The following is a 26,474-nucleotide window of genomic DNA, read 5'->3' on the forward strand; positions in this document are numbered from 1 at the left end:
CATTCTCGACCTCACAACTGCACTGGGTCCAAGATTTTTTTCAAATTTTTCATTTTCCCAGGAATCGGAATCAGAAATGTAAGTTTTTAATCACATTTTCTTGACAGATTCCACCTTGAAAGGGCTTTTTTGACTACTTGGAGGCATTATTAACTTATGGTATAGTTCAAATGCCATTCAATAAATTCCTTTAAAAAATTACACTACCTTTAAAATATTAATAATCCAAAAACAATTGCTAGTTAAAAAAATTCTAGGCAGGTTAAGAAAACCTTCATATAACTTGTAATTTCCAAGGGAAACATTGCCATGGCAACTGTCTTTGATAACCAGAATGATAATTTATCTCTTGATAACCAAAACAATAATTTAGCTCGGTTATATAACAACACACTAAAAAAATAATTTCCAAAACCCAACTAAATTTGGGAATGATTTCAGTGGGGTTATAGTAACCAGGTTTACGAATCATAGGCAATATTTACCGGAAATTTCGATACTTAACTAAATTAAATATTTCATTTTTGAAATATTCTACTTGTAATTTTCCATGTTGAATTACATAAAAGTTTTTCGTTGGAAAAACATTTGTCAACAAGTCTACTTAACCCTTAGAAACACCACACGTGGGACCCTAATTGTTAATCAAATATATCTTATTAAGACCACACATCAGAAATTCATTTATAAACAATATTTTACCCATGATAGTTTTAGTAAGTCACAAAATAATGTTTATCACCCCATACTTTTTATTCAAAATTAATTTGATGGTTTGTAATGTACTGGTATAGCATGTAGCTTTGAGATACCTCCTACTTATAATGAAAGTAAATTTACAACAAAACTTCAATAATTGGCAACTAATTAACTTAAAAATAACGAGATCATTTAGTAAAAATTTTGCGTTACATGTTTTGGCGTAAAGGTGAGGACGCCAAACATGTAACACAATTTTTTTTTTAATATTTAAGTTCTCATAGTGCACAGTAAAATGTTGCTTATACTTAATTTTATTAGTACATACTGTCATTATTGAACAATTGGAATTTTCAGAACAGAAAACTGGTACCTACTTTACGCACTATATTCAGTTTGTGGACCAAATCACTGCCAGGTTCATTTAGGTCTCAAAATCAGAAGCAAAGCAGTTTTTATAATAGTACATTTTATGCACTGATCTGATAATTCATCATAACTTTGCCAAACTTAGTGAATACTTCCAAAAACGTACTAGTAACAACATGCGAAGAGTTTCCACACCTTAAAGTAAGTGGCGGCTCTAGTGTAATAATAATAATGTTTTTGTTTAAGATTTAAAAAGCTTAAGAATGGGGACTAAATAGCCGCCATATATTTGCAAGGTGTCGCTATTCAAGTCATAGTCTTAGTGTTTAGACTGAGGCTTAAGCTTCAAACTTTCATCATAAGTTGTAATAAACCACCTTTTGATTGGAAGTTTAAATAACACTTCTAATTATAAAATTCCTGCGTAATAACAAAAAATTCTCACCTTTTGATTGATCTGCAATAATAAGTTAAAATATGAAACGGTACGTACCTACATTATTTATTAACAGAGATTATAGTAGATAAAGAATTTTTTTTAAAGTATACAGAGTAATTTTCATCGCCAGTTTAACTGAGAAATCGTCAGCCACTAGTTGAGTGACATAATTAAAATATTTAGTGCTGCACCTACGGGCAACGATACCTTGTGGAGTCTTCTTACTGTAATACGAAAAAGCATCCAATTGGTTTTCGTTGTAGCTGTCACTTGTTTTTATGTTATGATTATTGTGTTCATCGGTGAAATAGACTACTACTAAAAACAGAATTGGGAGAATAGGACATGTACTACACATGGTAAATGAAAGAAAAACTATTGTTACAATAGGAAAATATATGTAACAAAAAGAAAATAAAAAGATCCAGTGAATTAGGTTCGGGCAAAATATATTACACTATTACACTCTTGGTTAATAACATAAGATGTAGTTGTAACAATCATGTAAGTAAAACTAGGACGATACGTGGGCAACAACTGCTAAATATTTTTCACAAACGAAAACTTACATTCATGTTTCCTCACTTTCTTCATTTACCTTTTTGTTCACGCATGATCTACATAAATATCAAAGTGCCACCAAGCCAATTTCTTACCCTTCTAATTTGAATAATGGTCATACTCTTACATTTAATAAAACTTGTTTAAAAAAAACTGCCAATTTCATTCTGAACCCTACCAAATGCGAACAATTGCAAATAGATGTTTCTAAGAAAATGAATAAAACCGATCTGGTTATTATTATTATTAGTGAAAGGGGTGAAGGGCTAAGGACATGCCCATTCGCGCACTTCGACCAGAGGTCCATTGTGCAACCCCGAACCTTAAGACTTAAAGAGCCCGATATCCGACACAAAACGGAGAATCCTCTTGGCCAGCATATTATAGAAATCAGAAGTTTCCAGCTGATGCATACCACGATGCTCGAATCTTTGGGCCGCATAGTAATCGCACCTACAAAGCACATGAGAGGCGGTTTCCTCCTCAGCCTGACATGCCCTACAGATTGGATCATCACAGATTCCAATCAGGTAAAGATGTCTGTTAAGGAGACAGTGACCTGTTAGTAGGCCAACGACCAACCTGATATTAGATTTTGAAAGCGAGAGCAGCTCCTTAGCTCTCTGCCTAGAGGGGCCCATGGGCCCCTCTAGGCAGAGATAAACTCTTTAGCCTGCCTTTGGCGATCCATCTCAAGCCAAAGCTTGAGTTGATGGTCAGTCATGGATTTAGAGATAAGGCCGCGTACTATGCTAGAGGGGATTGGAACGGCAGGTTCAGGACCAAAGAACCCAGCCTCTGCCCCCTTCTTGGCCAAGACAACGGCTTTCTCGTTACCGTAGTACCCCCAATGGCCAGGAACCCAATAGAGCTGAACTTTATTGTTGGTGCCTAGCTCCAAGAGGAGATTCAAACAGCTATAAACCAGTTTTGAAGAAACCTGAAACTGGTTGAGAGCCTTGAGGGCTGCTTGACTATCCGAATAAATTTGGATAACCTTGCCATGAAGCTTCTTTTTAAGACAAAAGTCAACACAGAAGCAAATAGCGGCAATTTCCGCCTGAAAAACACTAGCATAAACACCAAGACTTTCAAAGAAGCCGAGATTGCTAGTAAGACAATACATCCCCGAACCAGAGCCAGAGTGGGTCTTAGACCCATCGGTAAACCAGACGATTTCTCCTCTGGTCCCAAGGGTACTATGATTGGCCCACTCCGTACGGCTTGGAAAATAAGTATTGAAAGGCTTACTAAAATGTAACTTCGTAGCCATCATATCAGAACCCATTAGGTAGACAGGTAGCCGACTTAAAATTTCCCGGTAGATCTTGGTGTGGCTATTATCCCAAATATTCGCCTTCCACCAACCATTCTGGTTGAGCCTATAAGCTCCCATAGCAGCAGCTTCCTCTATGAAAAGATGAAGAGGAAGAATGTTCAGGAGAATTTCTAGAGAAGCACTTGAGGCTGTTCTCATAGCTCCTGAACCGATCTGGTTACATCAGATATTAGACATTTCATACATCACTGAACACTTAAGGTTGGCATATAGTATTACGATTTTGTAATATCACAAAGAAGGATGTATGTATGAAAAAGTACAACTACTTGAATAAATGAGCTGCTGTTCAAAGATCAAAGTCTTTTATAAAAAATTGTTTTATTTAAAAAAATATAAAATTTATAAACAAAACTTTAGTCTGTGATCATGCTTCTAATATCATTTTTGTTCATATTCTTGGTGTGGAAAGCAAACCACTTGACTCACTGACAATCAGTCCAACAAACGCTAGTAAAAGAGAAAAGATAAGTATTTAAACTATTTAAACTTATATGCAACAGCTGAAATACTATTAAATCGGAAATATATTTCATATTTTTCATACCTAGAATGTGTAATTTTAAATTTTTTATCAGTTTTCAAAGTATTTAATTCAAATTTAAGTTAAAAGCATAAATAAAAGATCAAACAACACAAACTCTTCAATTGAATAGAAAATGCTAATTTGGTAAAACAAACCTATTTATCCTCTTTACCTACAAAAAATCTCATGACTTCAAAATATACACGGGTGGTAGAGGTAAAAAATTAACTGTTTTTTAAAACAGTTATGGATCTTTCAGAAAATTGCAAATTACATTTCTTCAGTCATAATAACCCTAGAAACATTACCCATTTCTCAGAAGTAGGTGGATGACAGGTGTTACCTGAGTCAAGCTACACAAATATATCTACCTATATGTAATATTTTAGACAGTAGGTAGATTAACAGCACCTTATGACTAACTATATATACTTATAAATAAACAGGTAATTTGAGATTGACAGAATTATAATCTGTGACACTCACCGGTATCGGTTAAACCATATCCAAAATTTCGATAGACTTTCAAGAGTTCCATTATTAAATAAGTTCTCACTATAACAACTAAAATTCCTGAAAAAATTTTAATTAATACAATTTAAAATTTCCATTTGAAGTGGACAGGAGCCCATACTTCTAATTTGACCAAAACATTATTTTAAAAATGTGGTAACTTCACAAAATTAAACTAGGAATGTGTAATATTATAAAAGAAAAATAATAATTATAGATATCTTTTAACTATAACTATGAAAATAACTGCTTAATGGCTTATCAATAACATAGCAAAATTTTAATGAATAAAAACTTTTATACAATTACCAGTGCTAAGGATGCAGTATGAAAAAATATATTGTCCATCAGTACAGATAGTCAGTTCTTTTAAACTTAAACAAGAACTCATAGAAATCTGCCATAAATAGAAAAAATTACACAAAATTACAGATGCTTGTACAAAAATTAATAAAAAATGGATGGCCGTAATTTGATCACTTTTTATCAGAATTAGCCAGATTAATAATTGATCAAATGTGAATATTGTTGTTAGATTTAAATCACCTAAAGGTTTAGAGCTTAGGAAATATAGCACCATCTGCCTTAATATCCGTCAACTAAATATGTGTAGAAATAGCAGATGACTTTTGAATTTTTATGTTTTTCAATTGAAACTTTCAGCTATTGTGAAGAGGATTTTGAACAAGCAGACAGCTTACATATATTCAATTTAAAACTATCAGTAGGTAGCGATACTTGTGACTAAAATTTCAACTACGTACAAAGCCTATTGGTGAGTCTTAAATTTTTTTTATTGTGAAATGACAGCGCCATGTTAGGGTATAAAAGCAGGTAAATAAGCATGCTATACCTCATGATGTAAAGGTAACGTCGAACGCAAAAACGTAATTTTGAAATTGGTCAATTATAATTTAAGTATTTATGAAAATGTACAAAAATAGTTCCGAGCTAGCTAAATTACAATTACTAATCAACAACCTTAACTGCAATTTTTGTATTCAAAAGAAATGTTTCTCGCATAAATCAATGGTTCGTTGGTTCTAGATAAGAATTTCATCCTATAGTCAATGGTTCTCAACCCGTGTTCTAAAAAACAAAAAGTTTAAAAGCCCAAAAAACAGATTTCTAATCTTGTTAGTCTTTTCTAAATCATATTTCTGATGTTTTAATTAATAAATTGATAATTTTGCAACTTAAATAATAAATATTATTATTATTATTTCTTTATAATTTAAAAAAATAATAAATTTGAAATGTGGGGGTTTTTGGCTCGCCCATTGACCCCAGGATATTATTTAATTATTAACATTTTATGAGTTCCGTGTATTTTGATTCTAATAGCGAAGGGTTCCACGTAAAATAAAGGTTGAAAACCACTGCTATAGGTTTTGGGGTTTTTTGATTGATCAAATAGGAATTTGAAATAGATTTTTGAACATTCATAGTATAATATCAGTGTGCCAAAATGGTAATTAAGTGAAAGGTGTCAAATAATGTGGCTAATAGAGGTAAATACCAATAAAACCTTAATAATAATAATATACTAAATAGTGGCAAATAATTTTATTTTAAAAAACTGAAAAAATTGTCATAACCTTAACATGTAATTCTAATTGACTAAACACATACCTGAATAGGGACCCAAATTAGCAGCAAAATAGCAAGTGCCAAGAAAATAAACACAAGGAGCTTCACTTCCTTATTAACCTAAAACGAAAATTGAAAGCTTTAGCAGAATAAGGTTAACTGTGATTGTCAAAAAGGAGGTTCTATTGTGAGAATCTATAGACAAAGCAAATGGCTGGGCACACCAAGGAGCGAAAATTTTCACTGTGTGAAAATTACCAGAAGGGTTTTTTTTAAGTAAAATTACTATGTTTTGTGCGAGGGGTTCAAGATTTGCCAATTTTTTGTGTGGGATTTTGAATATCAAAGTGATTTCAGAAATCAGAAACTGATTTTCAGATTTCAGAGCACAATTTTAGTGTTGATTTCTTGTTTTAGATGTTGTAAATAATTTTCACCCAGATTTCGGGATTTTCAAGTTGATATCAAGATTTCTAAAATCCTTTTTCAATAGAGTTTATGGGATTTGTATGAATGTCGGACCAGAGGAGTAATAAATGGGGAAAGCATGTGCACCCTACCCTGTAACTGTTTTTCTCCATTGATAATTTTTCCCACCACAATGTGCCCAGTCACCTGCGTTGCCCTTTATAAATGTCACAATAAAACAATAGAAGTACTATTTTACTTAAAAATGTGTTATAATTTACAAACATTTTGAATTTGAAACTAATTTTTAAAAAGAAATTGATCGCAATAATTTTTAAAACCCCAGGCCAAACTTTTTTTTTTATTTATATAATTTACAAAATTTTTTTGCACAAATTTAGTACATATTATGGTAGATTTATAGCCATCCACATAAGTATTCTTGTGCGTGGATGGCTAGGTTATACAAATTAAACATGTGGCCTCATTTTACAAAAATATATTGATTTATAATTTCAATAAGTAATTTGGTTTAAAGTATTGACAGGAAATAATTTAAGGGCATAGTTACAAAAAAATGTATTCATATCTTGACTTAAGATCCAATTTTTTACACATTTTTTAAATACATTAAAATTAGTTATAAGTTTCATTTCATGGTTTAATTTGTTATAGATTTTAGGACCGGTATACATCGCATGTTTTTGTCCGAAACTAGTGCTTACTAAGGTAGAATAAATAATACTTACAGCTACTGTGGCCAGTACTAAACATATGACTCCGTAGAAAATGAGAGATAATGCAAAAATATAATCTCCATGAGAGCTACCAATACCAGACCTCATATTCAATAAGGCCAATAAACACTAGAAAAAGGTTAGGTAAAAATTATCAATTAGTTCAAAAATTACTCCTAGTTTCACTTTGCTCCCACCAAAATCTAGGAAAATTTGGCTGTAGTAAACATCAAGCAATTCTCAAATATACCCTTGAACAATATAATTTTTTTTTGTTTTCCCAAGCTTTAGGATTGTTTACGGACCAAATCTTGATTTCAGGATGGTTTAATGACCTTGAAGATATTTTAGGGTCTTTAATGTGAAATAGACATTGATAAGAAAAAACTTACCCTTACCAAAAAATAAGTTGGATTTCAGTTTGTATTTAGTTTGTATACACATTATTAGTTGATATTGAGTTGGTATTAAGTAGGCTCAAGTTGTCAGCATATTTCAAGTTACTATTAAAGGGGTAATAAGTTGTTATTCATTTGGTAGGAAAATACTGCTTTTGCTAAGTTTATAATTAGTTGGTTTTAAGTAGTCAGGAAATTACATAATATTTTTAAGTTGGTTTTTAGATGTTTCCCTAGTAGGATTTAAGTTGCTTTTAAGTAGTTAAGTGTAAATGTTGATTCTGGTTTAGTTGGAAATATGTTGATTAATAAAGAGGATTTAAGTTATTTTTAAGTAGCCATTTGTCCCAAATACAAACTGAAAACCAAGTTGAAAAACAAGTTAATTGTCCTAAGTGGTTTTTAGCCAACTCATTTTTTGGTAAGGGTTATTAGCGGAAAAAGTCAAACCTAAGCTAAGTACTTCGAAATAAAAAATTTACAGTTGATTTGAAGTTACTATTTAAATAACAAAAAACTTTCAATGGAATTCAACAAAAAAATTGATACATACTAAAATAAAGAAATCAAAGTGAAGCAACGCATCAAAATACTTTAATCGTCTATAGAGCTCTGCACGAGAAACAATTAAGATCATATTTATAGTAAGAAAAAGCACAAATAAGCATTTAAGCTATATATTAACAACAAACAATTTATTAAAAATAGTCATTCACAACCCCATCTTTATACTTTTTGAAACGCAGACTACCAAACATAACCATTAATTTACACTATTTAAATAACAATCATGATAATATCTCCAAAATAAAAGGAATTACCCATCATTCCATCTGATGTTCCAGGTACCCTGAATTCCATCCATGTTTTTTCGTTAACTGTTTGGATGGTGATGGGGATAGATGCTACTGTCAAAACCAAGGCAGAAAAAAGACGTACCTATAATTAAACATAATTTAGTGTTACACAGAAAATTTTACATCGAAATCATAAATTGTTTATAGGTTTACCTGAATTTGTAATATTACAAATAAATTTATTATTTCATAATTAAGATTAAAAATAATGCAATTACTTATTTGATGTTACATAAGCAAACTTACAACCGCAATTCGGGTCTCACACTGAACCTACATGTAGGGGACTATAAACCTAAAATTCTTAAATTTGTTCTATTGAAAACCTTACTATGGAATTTACAACAAATTTATAGCTACAGTGAAAACAGGGACAGTTACAAAAGATATTTCAATCTCAAATAAATTGAATATACATTTTTTGTTCTTTGAATGCTTTAAAGAAACAATAACTTTACCTTTTTGTACCAAGACATCCAATTATCATAAATGAAAACATCAGGAACCATATATATTACGGTTACGCCCATAATGAGTAAACTTGCATATACATCATATTTCTTTTCAGTAATAATACCATAAAGGAGTAAAACTGGAACAAATACTAAAAGAAAACCATATTGAATTATTTTATGACACATCATACAAATACAATACAAAAATTTGCTACATACTCTAGCATAAATACTAACGTAACTTTTCTCCAAAGTTCCCCAATTTTTAAAACAAAAATTTTTAACATGATTTCATACTAGTAGGAATTCAGGGGCAAACTGAGTATCAAAAAACGTTTTTGACAACTTATTTCAAAATAAAGCACAATACGGGCAATGCCTTAGTCCCCAAGCCAAATAGTGTTTCTAAACTTAATTGCAACCCCCTAAAGACTAATTTAGATTTAGTCAATCTCTACAAAAACATGACATACTTAAAACATACTGGCTAGTGACTTTCTTTTAAATGTTCCAAAATGATTGTCAAGAATTCGGCTGACAGTGATATTCATAGTGCTGTTCTTATTAATTATACTATTCTAACTATTACTGACAATACTTTCCCTATTAGTTTCGTACAAACTGTCTCCCGTACGTTAAACCCCTTTGATGTACCCTTCATTGCTTCAGTCCCCCAAAATTCAAATGCTTCAATTACCGATGGCCCTTTAAGGTTTAGCTCTCATGTTTGGGTTGACAAATATGGTATGAAATTTAATGCAACAAAAAGTGCCGTCCTTCATTTGGGTTGCTCCAATGGTCGTCATACATATACAATTGCGGGAGAACCCATTCCTAGTGAGCCTTTCCTACGCGATCTTGGGATTCTTTTTGATGAAAATCTAAAATTCTCCAAGCATACCCAAAGCGTCGTTAGTCGTATCAATTCTATTACTGGACTCACTTGCCGAAATTTCTTTTACCGCTCTAAGACCCTAATGCGTCTTATCTACAATGCTCTAATCCTTCCCTCTATCGACTATGGCTCTGTCATCTGGTCTCCCTCACTCGCTGGTGACTGTGTAATCCTATCGAATGCTCATAACCGGTTCACTAAGTTGACGCCAGGCCTTAAAGTTTTCCCCCACTTGACCATAACTTTTCACTTAATCTTTTTGACCCCGTTGACCGTCATAGGGTTAATGACCTTGTATATATTTTCGAAATTTTGAAAGGCAACATTTCCCTAAACTTTTACCCTGAATGATACAAGTCGTACGCATGGTCATTTTGCAAAACTTTTCTGTTAGGACATCTAGGGTGTATGAATCAGAATGCAGATACTTTAGCAGATGACAGTGGGCTATAAAGGTTATTAGGCATAGGTAGTCCCACCTGGTGGCAAATGGGAAACAGCTTACATGGAGCTTACCAGATGATTCCCTCTGTACTAAATGTAGCTAGTGGATATATAGAAATATGCTCCCCAGTGATTTGATTAACCAATTATAATAACATGTATATATTGTAAATAATAATAGCTTATTTTATTAAATTAATAAACCCTGATGATTTTGATAGCACCTTGGGCGTTTTATTGTTATGTGTTTTAACATTTTCAAACCGCGTGTGAACTCCGCCGTGAGACAACATCACGTCACATTTCGGGCTCTAAGCGACTGGAACTCACTGCCTCCAGATATCCTCAACAGTCATTCAAAGAGTTCTTTTTGTCTTAAATTAATAGATTGGGTAAATGATAATTAACTATTTCTTCATGTTTCTTGTCATATATATGTGTATGTATATATACATGTGTATGTGTGTGTATATATGTATATGTGTGTGATAGGAAGCATGAGGATTTTTTTTTTATTTCTTTTTAAATTATAATTTATTGTTGGTCAATTTTTGTTTTTGTGTTTCTTTTTTTTAGAGGGCGCCACAGAAGCTTCTATTGGCTTAGGCGTATTATTATGTACTTCTTAATGAAATAAATAAATAAATGGTTTCACATTTCAAAAATAAACTTACAAACACTTAATAGTGCCATCATGTCAAAAGTGAATGATGGTGTATAATTTTGTGTGGAAATATTTTCAACCATAGCAGCTGGAAAATCAGTCGATCCTGAATACACATAAGCAGATGACTTTTTGTCCACATTTTTATACTCCACAATCTTCATAATGTCCAGGACAGTAAAGCTCATGAACAGAGCGACATTCACAAATGAAATGATAACTAGAATCAGCTCTTTCCATCTTGGTCTTGGCATTTGTAATGACTGACAAAAAAAATAAAATGTGTAATTAAAACTCCAAATGCGTAAATGTTTTCTCATTTAGAGCACTAACGCAAATTACTAAATATTTATTCAATGCAGCCTTGTTAATGTGAACCAAGCTTTAAAGCCTATACCCATGGATGGGCATATGCAAATCCAGTCCTGAGAGGGGAATTTTTTCAGCAATTATAACACCAGCTACAGATAATCATCACAACAAGATTCAAATATTTTATTACGATTTAGTAAACATCAGTTACGAGACCAACACCTAAAGTCTTAAGTTGACTCTTTGCATAGAAGTCTAGTATACCACATTTATTTCACAAACTTAAGTTAATTTTCAACCAAAAAAGTATTTTTTTTTGAGTTTTTAAACCTTTATTATTATTATTATTTAAAGGGGTGGCAAGACCAATGTAATACTTTCCCAGAAAACGACAAATAACCTGCAACCACCAATCAGTGTATTTGACAGAAAATCCAAATAAGAATCTTGAACTGATTTTACATCAGGCTGACTCATTACTTAATAGTTGATTAATTAATTTAATCCATTTATTAATATACTTCCATAGGAATTTATTTATTTAGGGAGAATTACTATGTTGGCATGTTGCTCATAATTTCCTCATGCTCGAAGATTGGCCTCCTTTCCCCAATAAAATCAAATCAGCCTGGTATCTCAATCGTTCCCTAAAACTGATGTGATTGAAGCACACACCAGTTACATTTTCCCTGCCCCTCTCTTACTGGGGAACAACACTCTCACCAAGTATAAATTAATACATTATTGGCTTCAATGTATTACATAATATGTCCATAATTTGTATTTCCTACTATTCATACCCCTAATTGTTGTTTTGTACGCCCTCCTTTATAGGAAAATTCCTTTGAAATTAAACCCTGACTTGGTTTTTAGTGTCAGTACTGGGGCCAGAGTCGGGGACAAAAGTATAAAAGTTAGCGGTAACTGGTTTATGGGGTTGGGCTCTAGTATTCTGTATGAGCACTAGCTTCCCGGACTTTTTACTGATAACTATAGGAACTTTATGATTTTCAAATCACTCGTCGCCATAGCTCTATTAGTGGCTGCCATAGAGCACAGGCAGTTGGGTGGGGGGGGGGGGAGAGAGCAAAAATCGTCTGCTAAAAGCAAAGACTCTAGAGCTAGATGGTAATATTTAGTCTTTGGGGAAATATTTTCAAGGTTGGTTAAGTTGACCATCCTCGGCGCGATAGCAAACATGTCGAATATGAATTGTGATGTTGACCTAAATTCTAATTTTAAATCTTCTGAACATCATGATAGCTTAGAGCTAAATATCAAAATTAGTTACAGAGAATAAATATCATTAATTAATGATACTGATCCATATCTAGTCAAACCAAAAGATTGTCATTTAATTAAGCCAAATGAGATTGAAAGTTTTAGTTATTTGCCCCCAATAAACTTTGCAGACATTTATCTGTATTTAATTGAGAGAATTTCACCTTTCACAAAGAAGAAATTAAAAAACTATAAAAGTTTAAATGCGTATAACCTTTTCGTTTGTGGATTTATAAGAGACGTGATGGTGAAGAACATTGATGGTTGCCTTTATATTATGATTAAAGCCACTGAGTATCTTCACAAATATTATTTATGTGTAACGTAACATATATACTTATTCTGTTTGTATTGTTAAGGTAATGCACTCCCAAAGATTAAGGGAAACTCCCTTAAAACCATGGATAATAACGGACCAAGATGGCACAATTGAATCTCGGCATTGCACTTGCATGGCAGGGCTTGACGAGTCCTGCTCACATATTGCAGGGCTGTTATTCTACATTGATTATGTCGTTCAATTTCAAGAAAGGACAACCGTTACAGGTGTCAAGGCTTATTGGTTGGTTCCTATAACCAAAGAAGCAAGCTATGCCCCAATAAGTGAAATGGACGTTTCTTCAATAAAATCCAGAAGAAACGAATTGGATTCAGTATTAGAAGTAGAAGATAACAATAAAACTACATGCAAAAACAGTGTATTGGTTCAGAAATTTACTCCAAGAATCACGACTGAAGAATACTACGACCTTGCTGATAAAATTTTTAGTCTCGGCTGCAAAAATTTATATTTTAGCATTGATAGAAAATATCAAGAAAAATATAAACCAAAATGTATTAACGATTCATTCCCAATGGTGCTAACTGAGCTCTACGATGATAAATGTGTTGATTTACCATTCCACGAATTACTTAAACATTGTGAAGGAATTAAGGTAGGTTTTACATACCAGCAGGCTGAAAAAGTAGAAGCTGAAACAAAAAAGCAATCAAGTAGTAAATTGTGGCATCATTTTCGCGCTGGTCGCATAACAGCCTCTAACTTCAATGCAGCAAAGTAATCCTGCAATGCCTTCAGCTTCATTAATCACAACAATTTGTTATCCAAGCGAAAGAAAGTTTGAAAATGAGGCAACAAAATGGGGTACCGATAATGAAGAGACGGCCCGAAATGTTTACCACAATGCAATGCTGAAGACTCACAAAAAATTTAAAATTGTAATTTCTGGACTTTTGATTGAATATCAATTATCCCCATCTGGGAGCCTCACCGGATGGATTTGTTAGTTGCGACTGTTGTGGTAAAGGGGTTATAGAGCTGAAATGCCCTTTTTCTATGAAAGATAAAGCTCTGAAGGATGTGGACAACAAATTCTATCTTCAAATGAGCGAGAGTGAATTGAAACTGAAGCAAAACCATGCATATTATTATCAAGTTCAGACGCAGCTATTTGTAACTCAAAGAGTATATGCCGACTTATGTGTGTGGACCAAGGTGGACATCCATATTGAAAGAATATATCCGGGTGAAGATTTCTGGGTAATCGCCCTGGATAAATCCAAGAATTTTTTTACAATGCTATTTTGCCAGAACTATTACAAGGACATTTTTTTACAAAGCATACATCCGTTAAAGAGAACCCTGGGAAGGAAAAAAGTCGAAAGAAAGAGGTTAAGTCATCCATTGCGCTCAATATTTTATCTCCAAATAAGATGACCAAGTGAAACAGAATGTCATCCCCATCAAAAGATTTAAATACTCAATCCAAAGTTCCTATAAATTTTTCTTCACCATCCACATCTAAGTTCCCCAACTATTCATCCCCATCAAAACAGATTACACCATCCACACCCAGTGTTTCTCAGAATTTAGGATCAGCGACTAAAAAACTAGTGCAATCTCCTTCAGGAGCAAATGACTCTAGTCAATGTGAAGTCCGGTGTTATTTCCAACTACACGAGTCTGGTGATATGATATGCTGTGATAATCAGAATTGTCCTATTGAATGGTTCCATATTGAATGCTTGAAGGTAAAACGGATTCCGAAAGGAAAATGGTTTTGCGCTGAATGTTCAAAAGTTAATAGGGAAAACAGAACAAAGAAAAGGAGACTGCAAATGTGATTTTCCATTTACGGTTCATTGTTCCTAAATAAAGTCAGAAATTGTTAGTTTTAAAAAAATTCAAAATAAAGTAAGGTCTCAGTTATAAAGATTTATTAACTTATTCAATAGAAACTACTGATGGGGTAGTATTCGTTAACGCAAAGCACACTGTAGCAATTTTGTCAATTGTAGCAATTTCATCCAGGGCCCGATGTAGCAATTCTACCGGAACTTTGGTATGTAGTATTTTATACTTTTGTCTTAGTTGGCCGATAACACTTTCAACGTAAATTCTTGCATTCGCTAATTGACGTGTTTTTTCCACGGGTGAATGCTGGGTATTTTATAGGTGCACAATAAAATCCCACTGAATCGTCCATATCAAACTGTTGAAGAAAAAGAGCAATGAAGATATGTTTTATCAACAAAATCTTATCTTTCCATTATCTCCTTTAGAGATAAGATTTCGACCATATATAAAACCGCCTGTCATTTGACTAAGGTGTGTCATTTAGCTTCTACAGTTCTTGCAGTAATGTCGCTCCAGTACTTATCTTGTATTATTTGTTAATTGTATATTGTTTGTAAATATTCTTTAAATGCCATCATTAATAAATCACTAGTTAGTTATTTAAAACGTTGTTCAGTTTGTTCACTCCTAAACCCTCAAGCAGCTATGCCCTGCACGCTCCCACTGCACAAGGCTGCTGAGAAGCAAAGGAACAGCTGAGTGCTGGTTCCAGTAATCTAGTTCCTGATATACTCTACAACCTGATCCTGACCCACTGTATGCTGAAGAATGGATGGACTCCTTCCACATGACATAGACAAACTGTCTGGTCCCGAGAATTGGCGGAGCTGGAAAAGGCAGATCAACAATGTCCTAATCATTCGGGACATTCATGAGATTATCACGGGAGACTGGACAGAACCGCTGAGAACCACGATGTCAGAAGCGACATTCCCGGCTGCTTTCAAGAAGTATCAAGTAGCGTTCAATACCGCCCGCACCATCATTTGGTCAGCACTTTCCGTCAAGGTCCAGAACATGATTGCAGACTGTGAGACGCCCAAAGAGATGTGGGATATTCTCCTCGAGATTTTCGAACAGAAGTCGACAAATCGGCTGCGAAAGCTCCTTGCACAGTCAATTCGAGCTACAAAATCACCAGATGTCGACATGGCAACCCATCTCGCCCAATTACGTTCCTTATGGGCTGACGTACTGACTACCGCTAAAAGAGAGAAGGATACCTCTTTTGATGACTGTATCCTGATTGCTTGCATCTTAGAGTCCTTGCCAAATGATGAATATCGAGAATTCAGTATGCTGTGGGACACGCTTCCCCAAGAAAAGCAAACTGACGATGAACTGCAAAGACTACTGATCGGCCGTGCGATCCGAGACGGAGATGCTTTCACGGAATCAACCGGGCTGGTAGCTAGACAGTAGCATTCAATCCTCGTCAAGGCAGAGTTCCCGAAAGCAATGCCCTAGGTGTTTCTACTGCAAACGATATGAGCATCTGACCCAAAACTGCAGAAACGCTAAAAGAACGTCTAGAAGCAAAGGCACCGACGATGATACCCCGACAGATCTCCTGGCTGGGAACGGCTTCGTGGCTGGTTCATCTGCAAAGAGGCTCTGGTTTTTTGACTCCGGCTCAACTCGGCACGTGACGAACGACGCCTCGAATTTCACCAGTTTTCGCACTTTGGACAGTCCGGCCATGTTACAAGTCGGAAATAAAGCTCGAATGACTGCTGATGGAGAAGGGGACATTAAATTCCGCGTCAAAATCGGCAAAGCAGTTGAACACATAGTCATCCACAATGTCTGGTACATCAGAGATTTCGCCTGCAATGTTCTCTCCTTCAGGAGCGCCATGTAGCCGAACCCAAAGTTGGAGTTTCTAGCTACAGCAACGGCCTGCGGACTGTACGAGAAGTATAACGGCAAGCATCGACTACGTCTTCCAGGAAAAGTTGTGCCTCTATACCCTGTGGATATGCAGGTGGTCCAACCTTCAAACCCTGACCATCTTGCCGCCGTTTCAAAGTACAAAGGAGACAAAGTCCTTCGGTCCCGAGATCTAAAATCCGACCCTGAGCGATGTTCCTTTGAAACTCCTATCCCTGCTCATGATGATGTCACCAGACAGAGCGAGCAAATGTCAGAGTCCAGCAGCCGAGATGGGATAGTCAGATGAGGTATCCCGAGAAGAGCCATTCAGAGCTGTTGACATCCCGAGAGACGAGCCATCCAGAGTGGGTGACATCCCGAGAGACGATACATCCAGATCCGTCGATGCATACCGAGACGTGCCCACCAAAACCATCGGTGTATCCCAAGACGTGGCCACCACACACGTTGAAATGAAATCGTATCTTTCCATTATCTCCCTTAGAGATAAGATTTCTACCGTATATAAAACCGCCTGTTATTTGACTAAGGTGTGTCATTTAGCTTCTGCAGTTCTTGCAGTAATGTCGCTCCAGTACTAATCTAGTATTATTTGTTAAATGTACATAGTTTGTAAATACTCTTTAAATGTCATCATTAATAAATCACTAGTTAGTTATTTAAAACGTCGTTCAGTTTGTTCAGTCCTAAACCCTCAAGCAGCTATGCCCTGCGTGCATGTTGTAAACTTCAACACAAACCCCCTATCAGTGAGAATTGAATCTCCAGGAATTCGTTTTTCTAAAAAACCACCATGTTCTGTTAAATGTTTGTCTGAAACACGACCACCCCACACTTTGGAAATATAACTTATGGAGCCTTGAGGTGTTTATAGCTGGACCATGTATTTGCTCGTGTAATAACACTGGATGGTTTGTCTGTAAACACCTCAAAACAATAAATAATCACTGCACATTTTGATCCAAATTGTTCCCTAAAACACATTGGCATTGTTGCCTGTAGTTCGTCTCTTTCAGGCCACTTAATGAATCGCAAAAGGCGATTGTACAATGCGTGTAAACAATTGTAGAAAATTCTGCTAACAGTTCTTTCAGAGATAAAAAACCTCTATGCTAATTCCCTATTTGATGAAGCCAATCGTAGTTTCGTCACTGTCAGGATAAATTGTTGAAACGGTGTTAGCTTGGAGTTCTAAAATAAGAATGGTGAAATTTCTTCAACTAAAATTTCTAAAAGCTCCAAGCGGTCAAGTTCCTTAAAGAAAAGAACTTTTTCATTATCCCCAGCAAAACATGATGTACTGAATCGATATTTTTCAATATCCTCAACTTTAGATTCAATTTCCAACCTTGCTTTTGATAATTGATTTCTGCAAATGCTTAGCACTTTATTTGCTTGGTCTAATTGTAAAGTTAGGTTTTCAAATGAAGATTGAAATTCTTTTAATTTAAACTGTGCTGCTTCTAGTTCAAACTGAGGACAGACTCTTAAAAATGTTTCAGAAAATCCATCTGTGAAACAGTAATCCGTTTGAGTTGCGTGCTCATTGAAAGTGGTTTCAGTTTGAGTTGAGTGCTTACTGAAGAGGGCTTCTGTTTGAGTGGAATGTTCCGCAAGGTTGGGTTCTGTTTGGATGGATATGTCTGATAAACATGGTTGGGTAGTCTGCGTGGATAATATGATGGATATAAATCTCCTACAAATGCATGATCAATTTCTAGTAAAGAAACGCTTTCACAGAACGACGTCAAATTATTTTCATTATTAATGGAGGAATTCACATCAAGCGACGCCATGCTGCATTCAGAAACCGTAAGCAGGGTATTATTTTTTGGCGTAGATGTAGCAGCTGGCAGATTTGGGCGTAAACTATTTCTACCCTTCGTAGTTTTGGGCGTATCAAAGTAGTGAAACTTAGCTCTCTTAAGTCTTCTTTCATAGCGCTCTAACTTGTGATCATTGTCTTCAATCCCACTAATGTCATCTTGAATAACACTAGTAGGTTGATCAGTTTTTAGGTAACGACTAGGAAGCCAGTTAGGATGTGTTGCATCATAAGAGCGTTGATGGTTTTAAGCGCTTTTAAATTAAAAAAATTAGAATACCTGAGGCAAAATGTCTTGACCATAATCGAAGTTTTTCATCGTATCCATAAAGCCTTAGTTTATTGACCCATAGGTGCTGCCTATCAGATGATACTCGTTTTGTTTTATCCCCTTGGTTTTCTATAACGCTTGGAATCCGGTAAAAACTGACATTTTCCAATGACAAACTTTCTCCTGAACAACCCTCAATACAAAAACGCTTACGTTTTTTACCCATTACAAAAATCAACCTAAAATGTCAATCCAAAATTACCCTAACGAGAACGCGCCCAATATGGCTGACCAATGAGAAAAAAAATAGATAATAGTTCTCAAGCTCTTTCATAGATAGCTATACGATCGCTTTTTTTTGCCCCCCCTCCCCCCCCCGGTTATTTCAGTTCCCCTCTGACGTCTCATGTTTCCCCTCTGCCTTTACTCTATTATGATGATAAATGGTCATATAAGCTTTATATCACACTGTCAAATTTATATTTACGGAGAATTACTAAGTAGAGATGATTTTTTGCAATATTCCCTATCTCTCGAAAAATAAGCTCATTCCCCCTTAAAAAAATAAAATCAAACAGGTATCTCACAGGTTCTTTAAAACTAAGTCTTACGATGCAATTGAAGCCCATGCCAGTTACATTTTTCTTTCCCCCTCACTCAGGATGGGGGAAATTCTATGATATTCAATAGGACTAGCAGCCAATATAGTAGCACTCCCTAGCTTTGGCCATGGTCGCCATTTTGGTCGCAAATTTTTTATCTATAGGAAAGAGCATGGGTGACGTACTAGAACGTCATAGTGCCATTACTCCATAGCACTTAGGGTGTACTCTTAACATGTGTAAAAGGGTGTGCCACTAATTACAATTTAATAATAATAATAAATGAGTCCAAAATACAGTTTAAAAATTTATTTTGTGTTCCTCAGCCATATAAATTCTCACCTGTATAGCAGAATTGGAGGTTGATGAATAGGATTGTATATAACCAAATGATAAATTTTCCATTGTCAAATTTAGTTATCATAAGCTCATTAGAACTTCCATTTCATAAACACATCACAAATTTGAAATGCAACACTCTTAAGAAAACATATCTATAATTAATAAAGAGACAAAAAAATGGTTTAAATACAAAGTAGCATTTAAAATTCAACATTTTAGACAAACTACACCTTCTTATATTTTGTTTATTACAAAAAAAATGTATATCTTCATATTTTGGTGTTCATAATAGCTTCGTTATAAATATTTGTTTCCTACAGCAATTTGAGATTTCATCTATTATAGTTTACTATGCAAGTTATCACCTGCTTTATATTGGGTCGGATAAACCAAAATAACAACATTTCAAATATTATTCCAGAATTTCATTTAAAATGGTGTAATCTTTAAAATTCAATTGAGCCACACTGCCTTAGATAACCAAATAATTTTCACTTATTGTTGACTTCACAGCTAATAGTTAATGCCATTAGCATTACCAATTTATCTAAACAAAATAGTACACTCCATATTTTTGGCCATTACAACAATTTTACATAAGGAAAAGTAAGTGTGATGTGGTTTACCAAGAGCCAGTGCCGTAACTAGGGCGGTGCCAGCGGTGCCCAGGCACGGGCCCAGACCCTGGAGGGGCGCTGAAATGACCAGACCAGGACCAAGTCAGAGCCAGGTAAGATTAGAACATTTTTCAAGGGCGCAGTTATAGAAGCTCACACCAGGCGTATAAAAGGCTAGTTACGGCACTGCCAAGAGCAATGAAGTTTCACTAGCTATCAGTACTCATAAACATAAAGCAAAAAGGTACCAACCACCATTAGGCATTTCTCCTTCAGATGACATGATCAAAATAGTTCATATTCCTTCGACTAACTATATCGTAAAACCTACATTCATATTAAACACTTACTTTATTTGTTAACAATGCCACTAAGTCATATTAACCACATTATCAAACTTCTTTAAAACGGACCAATTCTACTAGAAAATTTCAAACAATAACAGACGCTCTAACCCTTGATCGAAGCTGTCCGTACCTACACTGGTGATTCCGAAAAAATTTATATTATGTCATGTGATTAGGTCAATTTACAATACTTATTAGCGTTTACCATTTGATTCGCTCTGAAACTGTCTCTGACGTCATAGATCTCGACTAGAGTAAAACCGCAAAGGCGCAAATGGAACATTCCGCTCTTTGATGATTTTCGTCTGTTAGTAATTTGAATTTTCGCGTTTGGGCGATCTCCGAGCACCCGAGAATAAATAAAAGAAATGGAACACTCGATCGGAACAGATCCGAGCATGCAAAGGGAACATTAAATGTTGATCAGAGCAATCTAGAGCACTCAAAAGCAGCCGATTGAGATGAAGATCGGAGAAAATTTTTGCGTGTTCCTTACACAGAAATCGGATAACAAGCTAGAACGATTTTTGAAATTTTGTCCCGTGGTTTCTATGTGTCCGATTATAACTTTTAAAGAACCCTGCCTTTGGCCCATGCACGGCCAACTTTGATCACGCGCTGTTCGCGCTACAGCGGCCAACACATTCGTCGAAATTCCGCGAGCAAGGATTTTCCCCCTATAAACTGTACTAAAACGTGTAGGAGATTGGAGTTCAGCGCCACGCTCGGTTTTTATATTGACTTAAATGTAAAAACTATTCTAAAAATAATAATCCGCTAGGGGCACTCACGTCATACACATCTTTTGCTCATAGGTTAACACAGAAACGTCAACGAATGAGATAGCCGCTGTAGCGCGAGAGATTCGTGAGAGATCAAAGTTGGCCGTGGGCCATGCTTTTCGTTTGGCTGCATAGACATAGGAACTATACTTATACCTAGACGGAGTATTGCAGATTCTGAAGGCACTAGCTTTTTGTGCCCGGTTTTCAGTCCCACGCGCGTCTCATGTGTGATATGGACAAAATTCCGTGGCGCCACCAAATCGTTTGGTGGATAATGGAGAAACTATAAAAAGCGGAAAATTCTAATGCTGGACGCAAAAACGTATTTGCTTACCGAGACTTGTAAAAATTGTTTAATTTTCGAAAATAAAGTTAGTTTTTGGTAAAATACAACGCGAAATAAAAAATTTTACGTAAATTTAAACTTCAAACAATTGAAAATGGTTCAAACTTGTGTGGCTTCCAATCGTCAAAGTCGGTCACCAAAGGAAAAAATACCATTTCACAAGTATTTCTTGTTTTTATCATAACAATTTCAGGTCTTTGTTTAAAACCTTGTATTGTCCATTTTTCACAATAAAGATTAGCTCAATCTAACTTAAACTTGTGCTCAAAATATCTTAAGGCAATAAATCGATTGAACTTAATACCCGGAAAGTATCACTTTGTTTGTGGAAAACACTTTAAAGAATCAGATTATCATATTGGCAAAAACGCGAAAGATCTCACGCGGAAAATTCTTAAGGAAGACTCAATTCCTTCGGTTTTTGCGAGGGGAAAAAGTGATCTAACATTCACCTTAAAAAGTTATCAAGGAAATTGAACAACATTTAATGTAAATATTTAGAAATTCGAATGGGCATATATTGCCATCCTTCAGAGGTATCAAGAATATGAAGGATTAACGTTGGCTAACAAATTATCAAAATTTCATATACAGTTTAAAACTCAAAAAATGAAAGTCAACTTGGCCGCACAAACAGTTAGCAGTTCTGTGGCAAAAAGCATAGAATTTTTGAAAGAGGCTGGTGATCCAGTGTTTCAAGGAAGCGGGCCAACATCTAAATTTATATCAAAAATTGATCGGTATCTACAAAAAAACAATTTTTAAGCAACTTTTCTCCACAATTTTGACACCGTATCTTACCTCACTGTCCCTTGTTTGTTTGAGGTATTGAACTCTCGAAATCCATGGGCTAAAGGTTACAAGGCACCAATTCGGCTTTCCAACCTTGAAATAACCAAATGTTACATAATGAAGACTAAAGAACTTCTATTCAATTTAACAGACCTGGAAGGCAACTTGATTTTTTAAAGCCAAAGAAAGACAGCCATTATTGGTTTTGGTGTCACAATTCACAGTGTTTTGGACATTGGAGAGAAGTACATTGTTCCCCCTGATGGACCACTGAAGTATATTTTTTAAAATACCAGATTTTGCAAACAATTGTTTATTTTTTAAGGTACCTTTTAACTTAAAAACTTTCGCAGGACCATTTAGAGTTATATTTTAAGTTTTTAACACAATTCGTCAGCGAGGAGGTTGGAACAACAATCCTACTTGTAGAAACTTCACTGCTGCATACAAAAACACGTTGGTTACTAAAATTGAAAATCAAAAAAGTGGCCACTTAATTGCTTTGGACAACACTCACGTTCCAAATTTGTGCATGGTGCCAGTTCCAACCAACGAACTTACGAGTTATTAAAGAAGAATCTCTAGAGGAAGAAATGGATGACTTTATTATGTTTCTTACTGATGAAACATCAACATCCAACATCTTACGAGAAAACATAATCCGTTATATGGCTGGTTTTGTTGTAAAGAAATTACAAAAAGAATTAAAATCCGAAACATGTTTACACGCTTTAGACGAAAGGCATTCCTCACTATCAAGTCATAGCTATGTAAAGGGGAATCCAACCAAACTTCTTCTCCTTTTAAAGCTAGTGTTCTCAAGATTTGTAGCTTGACCGAGAAGGCAGTGAGATACTTTGGATCAATTCAAACTGTGGCTAAAAACATTGACTTAAAAATAGAATGTTTGGTTCTGCACCAGTTAGTAACGGACAATATTTTTCCAACTCTTACTGAACACATGTTTGATGACGAACTTGGATCACAACACCACGTTAATGTTTTGATGAAAAAGATTATCGAAATATACGTTAACATAAGGCTGAGGAAAATAAGCAGAGACATAAACAATCAAATGAAGAAAGAAGCTATTCGAAAAAGACTCACCAAGCTAATACTTTTTCAAGGGCAATAAGAGTTCTTTAATCCTTTATTAGTGTGTGTAGAATCCCTTCCACAATTATACCTCCCTTTTACATCCTTTGATTGCCAAATACTCAGACACTGTTTATTTTTTATTCCTATTATCATGTATTTCTGCTATTATTTATATTAATATTGAAACTAATATATTCATAAGTATTACATTAACAGATAAATATCATTAATATTTACTCACATTTCATTATATAATTTGGAAATTTATTGGTACATTCCTCCATACTTCCTTTGTTTAAATCTTACAGCTGACTTACTTTTGTTAGTATAGTAAAGGCTATAGCCTAGGTATAGTTAGCCGCGCGTAGACGCCGTAGGCGGCGCCACGTAATTTTGTCCATATCACGCATAAGAAAGCGCCATTGCTCAAAACCGGCCTCAATTTCGTAGATCCAGCAGTTTGTCTAGGTATAAGTATAGTTCCTATGTCTATGTTTGGCTGGCAACGAAAGTTACGCCATCGTCGCCGCACTGGTGAACTAACACTCTATTTCGCCTAAGATTAAATGGCCGACTTTAGCTCGTCGCTAACGCGGTATTTTTTGACGTCTTTAAAGCGACTTATGTTTAATTAAAGTGGAAGAATGGCTCAAAATTGCGTAATTAAATCGTGTAGGAATAAATACACAAAAGAAAACATATCTTTTCACAGGTTAGTGTTAGAAATAGTTTTCTTTTTACCATAATTTCCAATCGCTAAGAATGCACTAGAAAACGTTTCTTTTTTCTTCAAATTGTAGAAAGCTAGTTTTTTTTTAATAAAAAATGAAGAATGGTTCAAAATTGCGTAATTAAATATTTTAAGAGTAATTACTCAAAAAAAAACATCTTTTCACATGTTACTGTTAGAAATAGTTGTTTTACGCGCAATGGTTATGGGGAAACCGGTGCACAGTAATGGTTTATCGCGAATATATACGTTAGTATTGTATGTACGGCTATAAACCCAATTACGAACATTAGGGCCCGGCTATTTCCTACAAAAAATGTTCTATGAACATTTTACATACGAGCAATCGGTGTGTCGTATTTGCTGTTTCAACCTTGGAGAATAGAACTTATCTGGAGGGGAAAAGTTTCGGTACCCTAGCCCGGAAGTCCAGGACGGAGGCGGTCGGACGTCAGTTTAGTGCTGCCACCTTTTATCGGAATTTTAAACTAAATTTTTTTCGTTCTCCTAACCTATGACCTTGACCGATAAAGAAAAACACGTGCTTGGAGAAAAAAAATGATAGAACAAATTTATGTAAAGGTGGTTTATGAAGAACACAATTACTCCTGTGTTTCCAAGAGAAAATGCCCAGGTAATTAGTAATTTCCGTAAATTTATAAAATCGTTGGGCCCAAGTATAGATATAAATCTTAACCTACCTAATTTCTTTAATGTTATAGAGCAACAAAAGAACAATCCTAAAAAGTCCAAACAAAATACCTTTTTAGGCAACATTCTGGTAAGATTTTACTATGAGTGTTAACACCAGTAGAGGGCGCAATTTGGTCATATTAATACATTTTGATATTCCGTAGGGTACACGAAGATACAATTATTATATGTAACAAAACTAATGAGTTTTTTTATTATATTATAGAGTGTTTAAAATTTAAACGGATTTTTCATGTGTTTTTTAAAGCATTTCTTAGATTTAAGACCAAAGTAGACGAATATTGGGATATATCGTAGGTTTCATAGGTTTTTGACCTAAAAAATCGATTTCGACTATGGTGCTTTATCGTTCTGCGGCTTGTTCTCTTTTATATATAACACATTATCCCACGAAGCTATTGTCATGTTTTCCTGATATTAGGCTTAGCAAGGTTTAGGAGTGAAATAAAACTAATCCGTTCGGTTCTATATTTTAATAAAGACTACCTTTTTACAATTTCAAAACGCGTGCTTTTCGAATTCTCGCCTCTTTCCGCGCGGAAAGAGGCGAGAATTCGAAAAGCCCCAAATGTCAAAGCCTTCCCAATTATAAGCAATATATGCAAAAACGTCCGTATACAATAAATACAAGTATGTAGAATGAATATATAGGGGTTTTTTTTTCAATTATTGGTGTATCTTTTAGGGGGTTTGCGTTTTCTCGTAAGTTCCGGTACTTGCTTCGAGGGACTAAGGGCGTAAGTCTAGCTTGAGTATCAGGTGGTCCAATCGGAGTCGAATTTATGGGACTAGCGTTGTGTCGTCCCTGGGAACCTGTTTGGTTCAATATGTTGGTTTCCCCTTGTACTTGATGTCGTCTCGGTTTGGCATCATCGTAATCGTTTTCGTATATGTCCCGCTGTGAAATGAATTTGTCGCCCGTCTTAAGTAATGTGATCGTTGAACTGTTCCTATGCAGTGTCTTTCCCTGTTTGCTTCGAATTAATATATCCGCACCCTTGACGCCAATAACTTCCCAAGGGTTGGGATCAAATAAGGGATCAAAGTTAGTCCTTTGAATCAATTTCGGTAATACTTTATCACCTATTTTAATTTCGTGGGCGTGAGAATTATGTCGTCTATCAGCGTTTTCTTCCATTAAGGGTTTCTTTAAATTGTCTTGTTCTCTTACTTCCACATCGTGTGGTGACTCACATAGTACTTCTGGGAGGCGCGTGTTAATGTCGCGGTTAAAGAACAAAAATGCAGGTGATTTCCCTGTTGTTGAGTGGGTGGTTGCGCGAAAGTTTATTTATTTTTTTACTTGTGGTCGTCGATGGAAAGGTATTCTTTGGTGGTGAATGGCAATTGGAGGCATCGATGGATTGACATGTAAATGCGCTGGAAAATTTTTAAGTTTGCCTATGCCGTTGAAAAGACTTGGGTACGTATGTACGATTTCACCAGAGCTCTCCTCGTTGGGTGGACGTAGGGAATTCACCCGTGGTA

The 26,474-nt window shown here is 35.2% G+C and overlaps 1 protein-coding gene and 2 long non-coding RNA genes across 8 annotated transcripts; all 3 read right to left on the bottom strand.

Moving 5' to 3' along the window:
* Nucleotides 1-3,711: 3,711 nt before the first annotated feature.
* LOC149946603 (uncharacterized) lies at nt 3,712-20,946 on the bottom strand. 5 transcript variants are annotated; one of them, XM_090170601.1, is made up of 12 exons: nt 20,727-20,946; nt 20,427-20,651; nt 19,558-19,709; nt 10,905-11,157; nt 8,895-9,040; nt 8,401-8,518; nt 8,133-8,191; nt 7,194-7,310; nt 6,079-6,156; nt 4,756-4,843; nt 4,420-4,506; nt 3,712-3,857 (listed from the first exon to the last, which is right to left on the bottom strand). In XM_090170601.1, the coding sequence occupies exons 3-12, from the start codon at nt 19,618-19,620 to the stop codon at nt 3,799-3,801; spliced, it is 1,068 nt and encodes a 355-aa protein (XP_090026727.1). In that variant the 5' UTR covers nt 19,621-19,709; nt 20,427-20,651; nt 20,727-20,946; the 3' UTR covers nt 3,712-3,798. The 5 variants fall into 5 exon arrangements, with proteins under 5 accessions (XP_090026727.1, XP_090026726.1, XP_090026725.1 ...); XM_090170600.1 differs by having other exon boundaries at nt 20,427-20,656; XM_090170599.1 differs by lacking the exon at nt 20,727-20,946 and having other exon boundaries at nt 20,525-20,711.
* Nucleotides 20,947-21,999: 1,053 nt separating this feature from the next.
* Nucleotides 22,000-23,208, bottom strand: LOC149946604 (uncharacterized). 2 transcript variants are annotated; one of them, XR_016480532.1, is made up of 5 exons: nt 22,962-23,208; nt 22,774-22,881; nt 22,598-22,714; nt 22,454-22,537; nt 22,000-22,396 (listed from the first exon to the last, which is right to left on the bottom strand). It is a non-coding gene; the product is annotated as an uncharacterized LOC149946604 (long non-coding RNA). The 2 variants fall into 2 exon arrangements; XR_016480531.1 differs by having other exon boundaries at nt 22,001-22,396; nt 22,774-22,884.
* Nucleotides 23,209-23,241: 33 nt separating this feature from the next.
* On the bottom strand, nt 23,242-23,693 carry LOC149946605 (uncharacterized). The gene is made up of 3 exons (XR_016480276.1): nt 23,552-23,693; nt 23,399-23,486; nt 23,242-23,322 (listed from the first exon to the last, which is right to left on the bottom strand). It is a non-coding gene; the product is annotated as an uncharacterized LOC149946605 (long non-coding RNA).
* Nucleotides 23,694-26,474: the final 2,781 nt, after the last annotated feature.

This window comes from Leiobunum rupestre, chromosome 4 (genome assembly GCF_980474605.1).
Source record: "Leiobunum rupestre chromosome 4, qqLeiRupe1.1.hap1, whole genome shotgun sequence".
Lineage (NCBI taxonomy): Eukaryota > Metazoa > Arthropoda > Arachnida > Opiliones > Sclerosomatidae > Leiobunum > Leiobunum rupestre.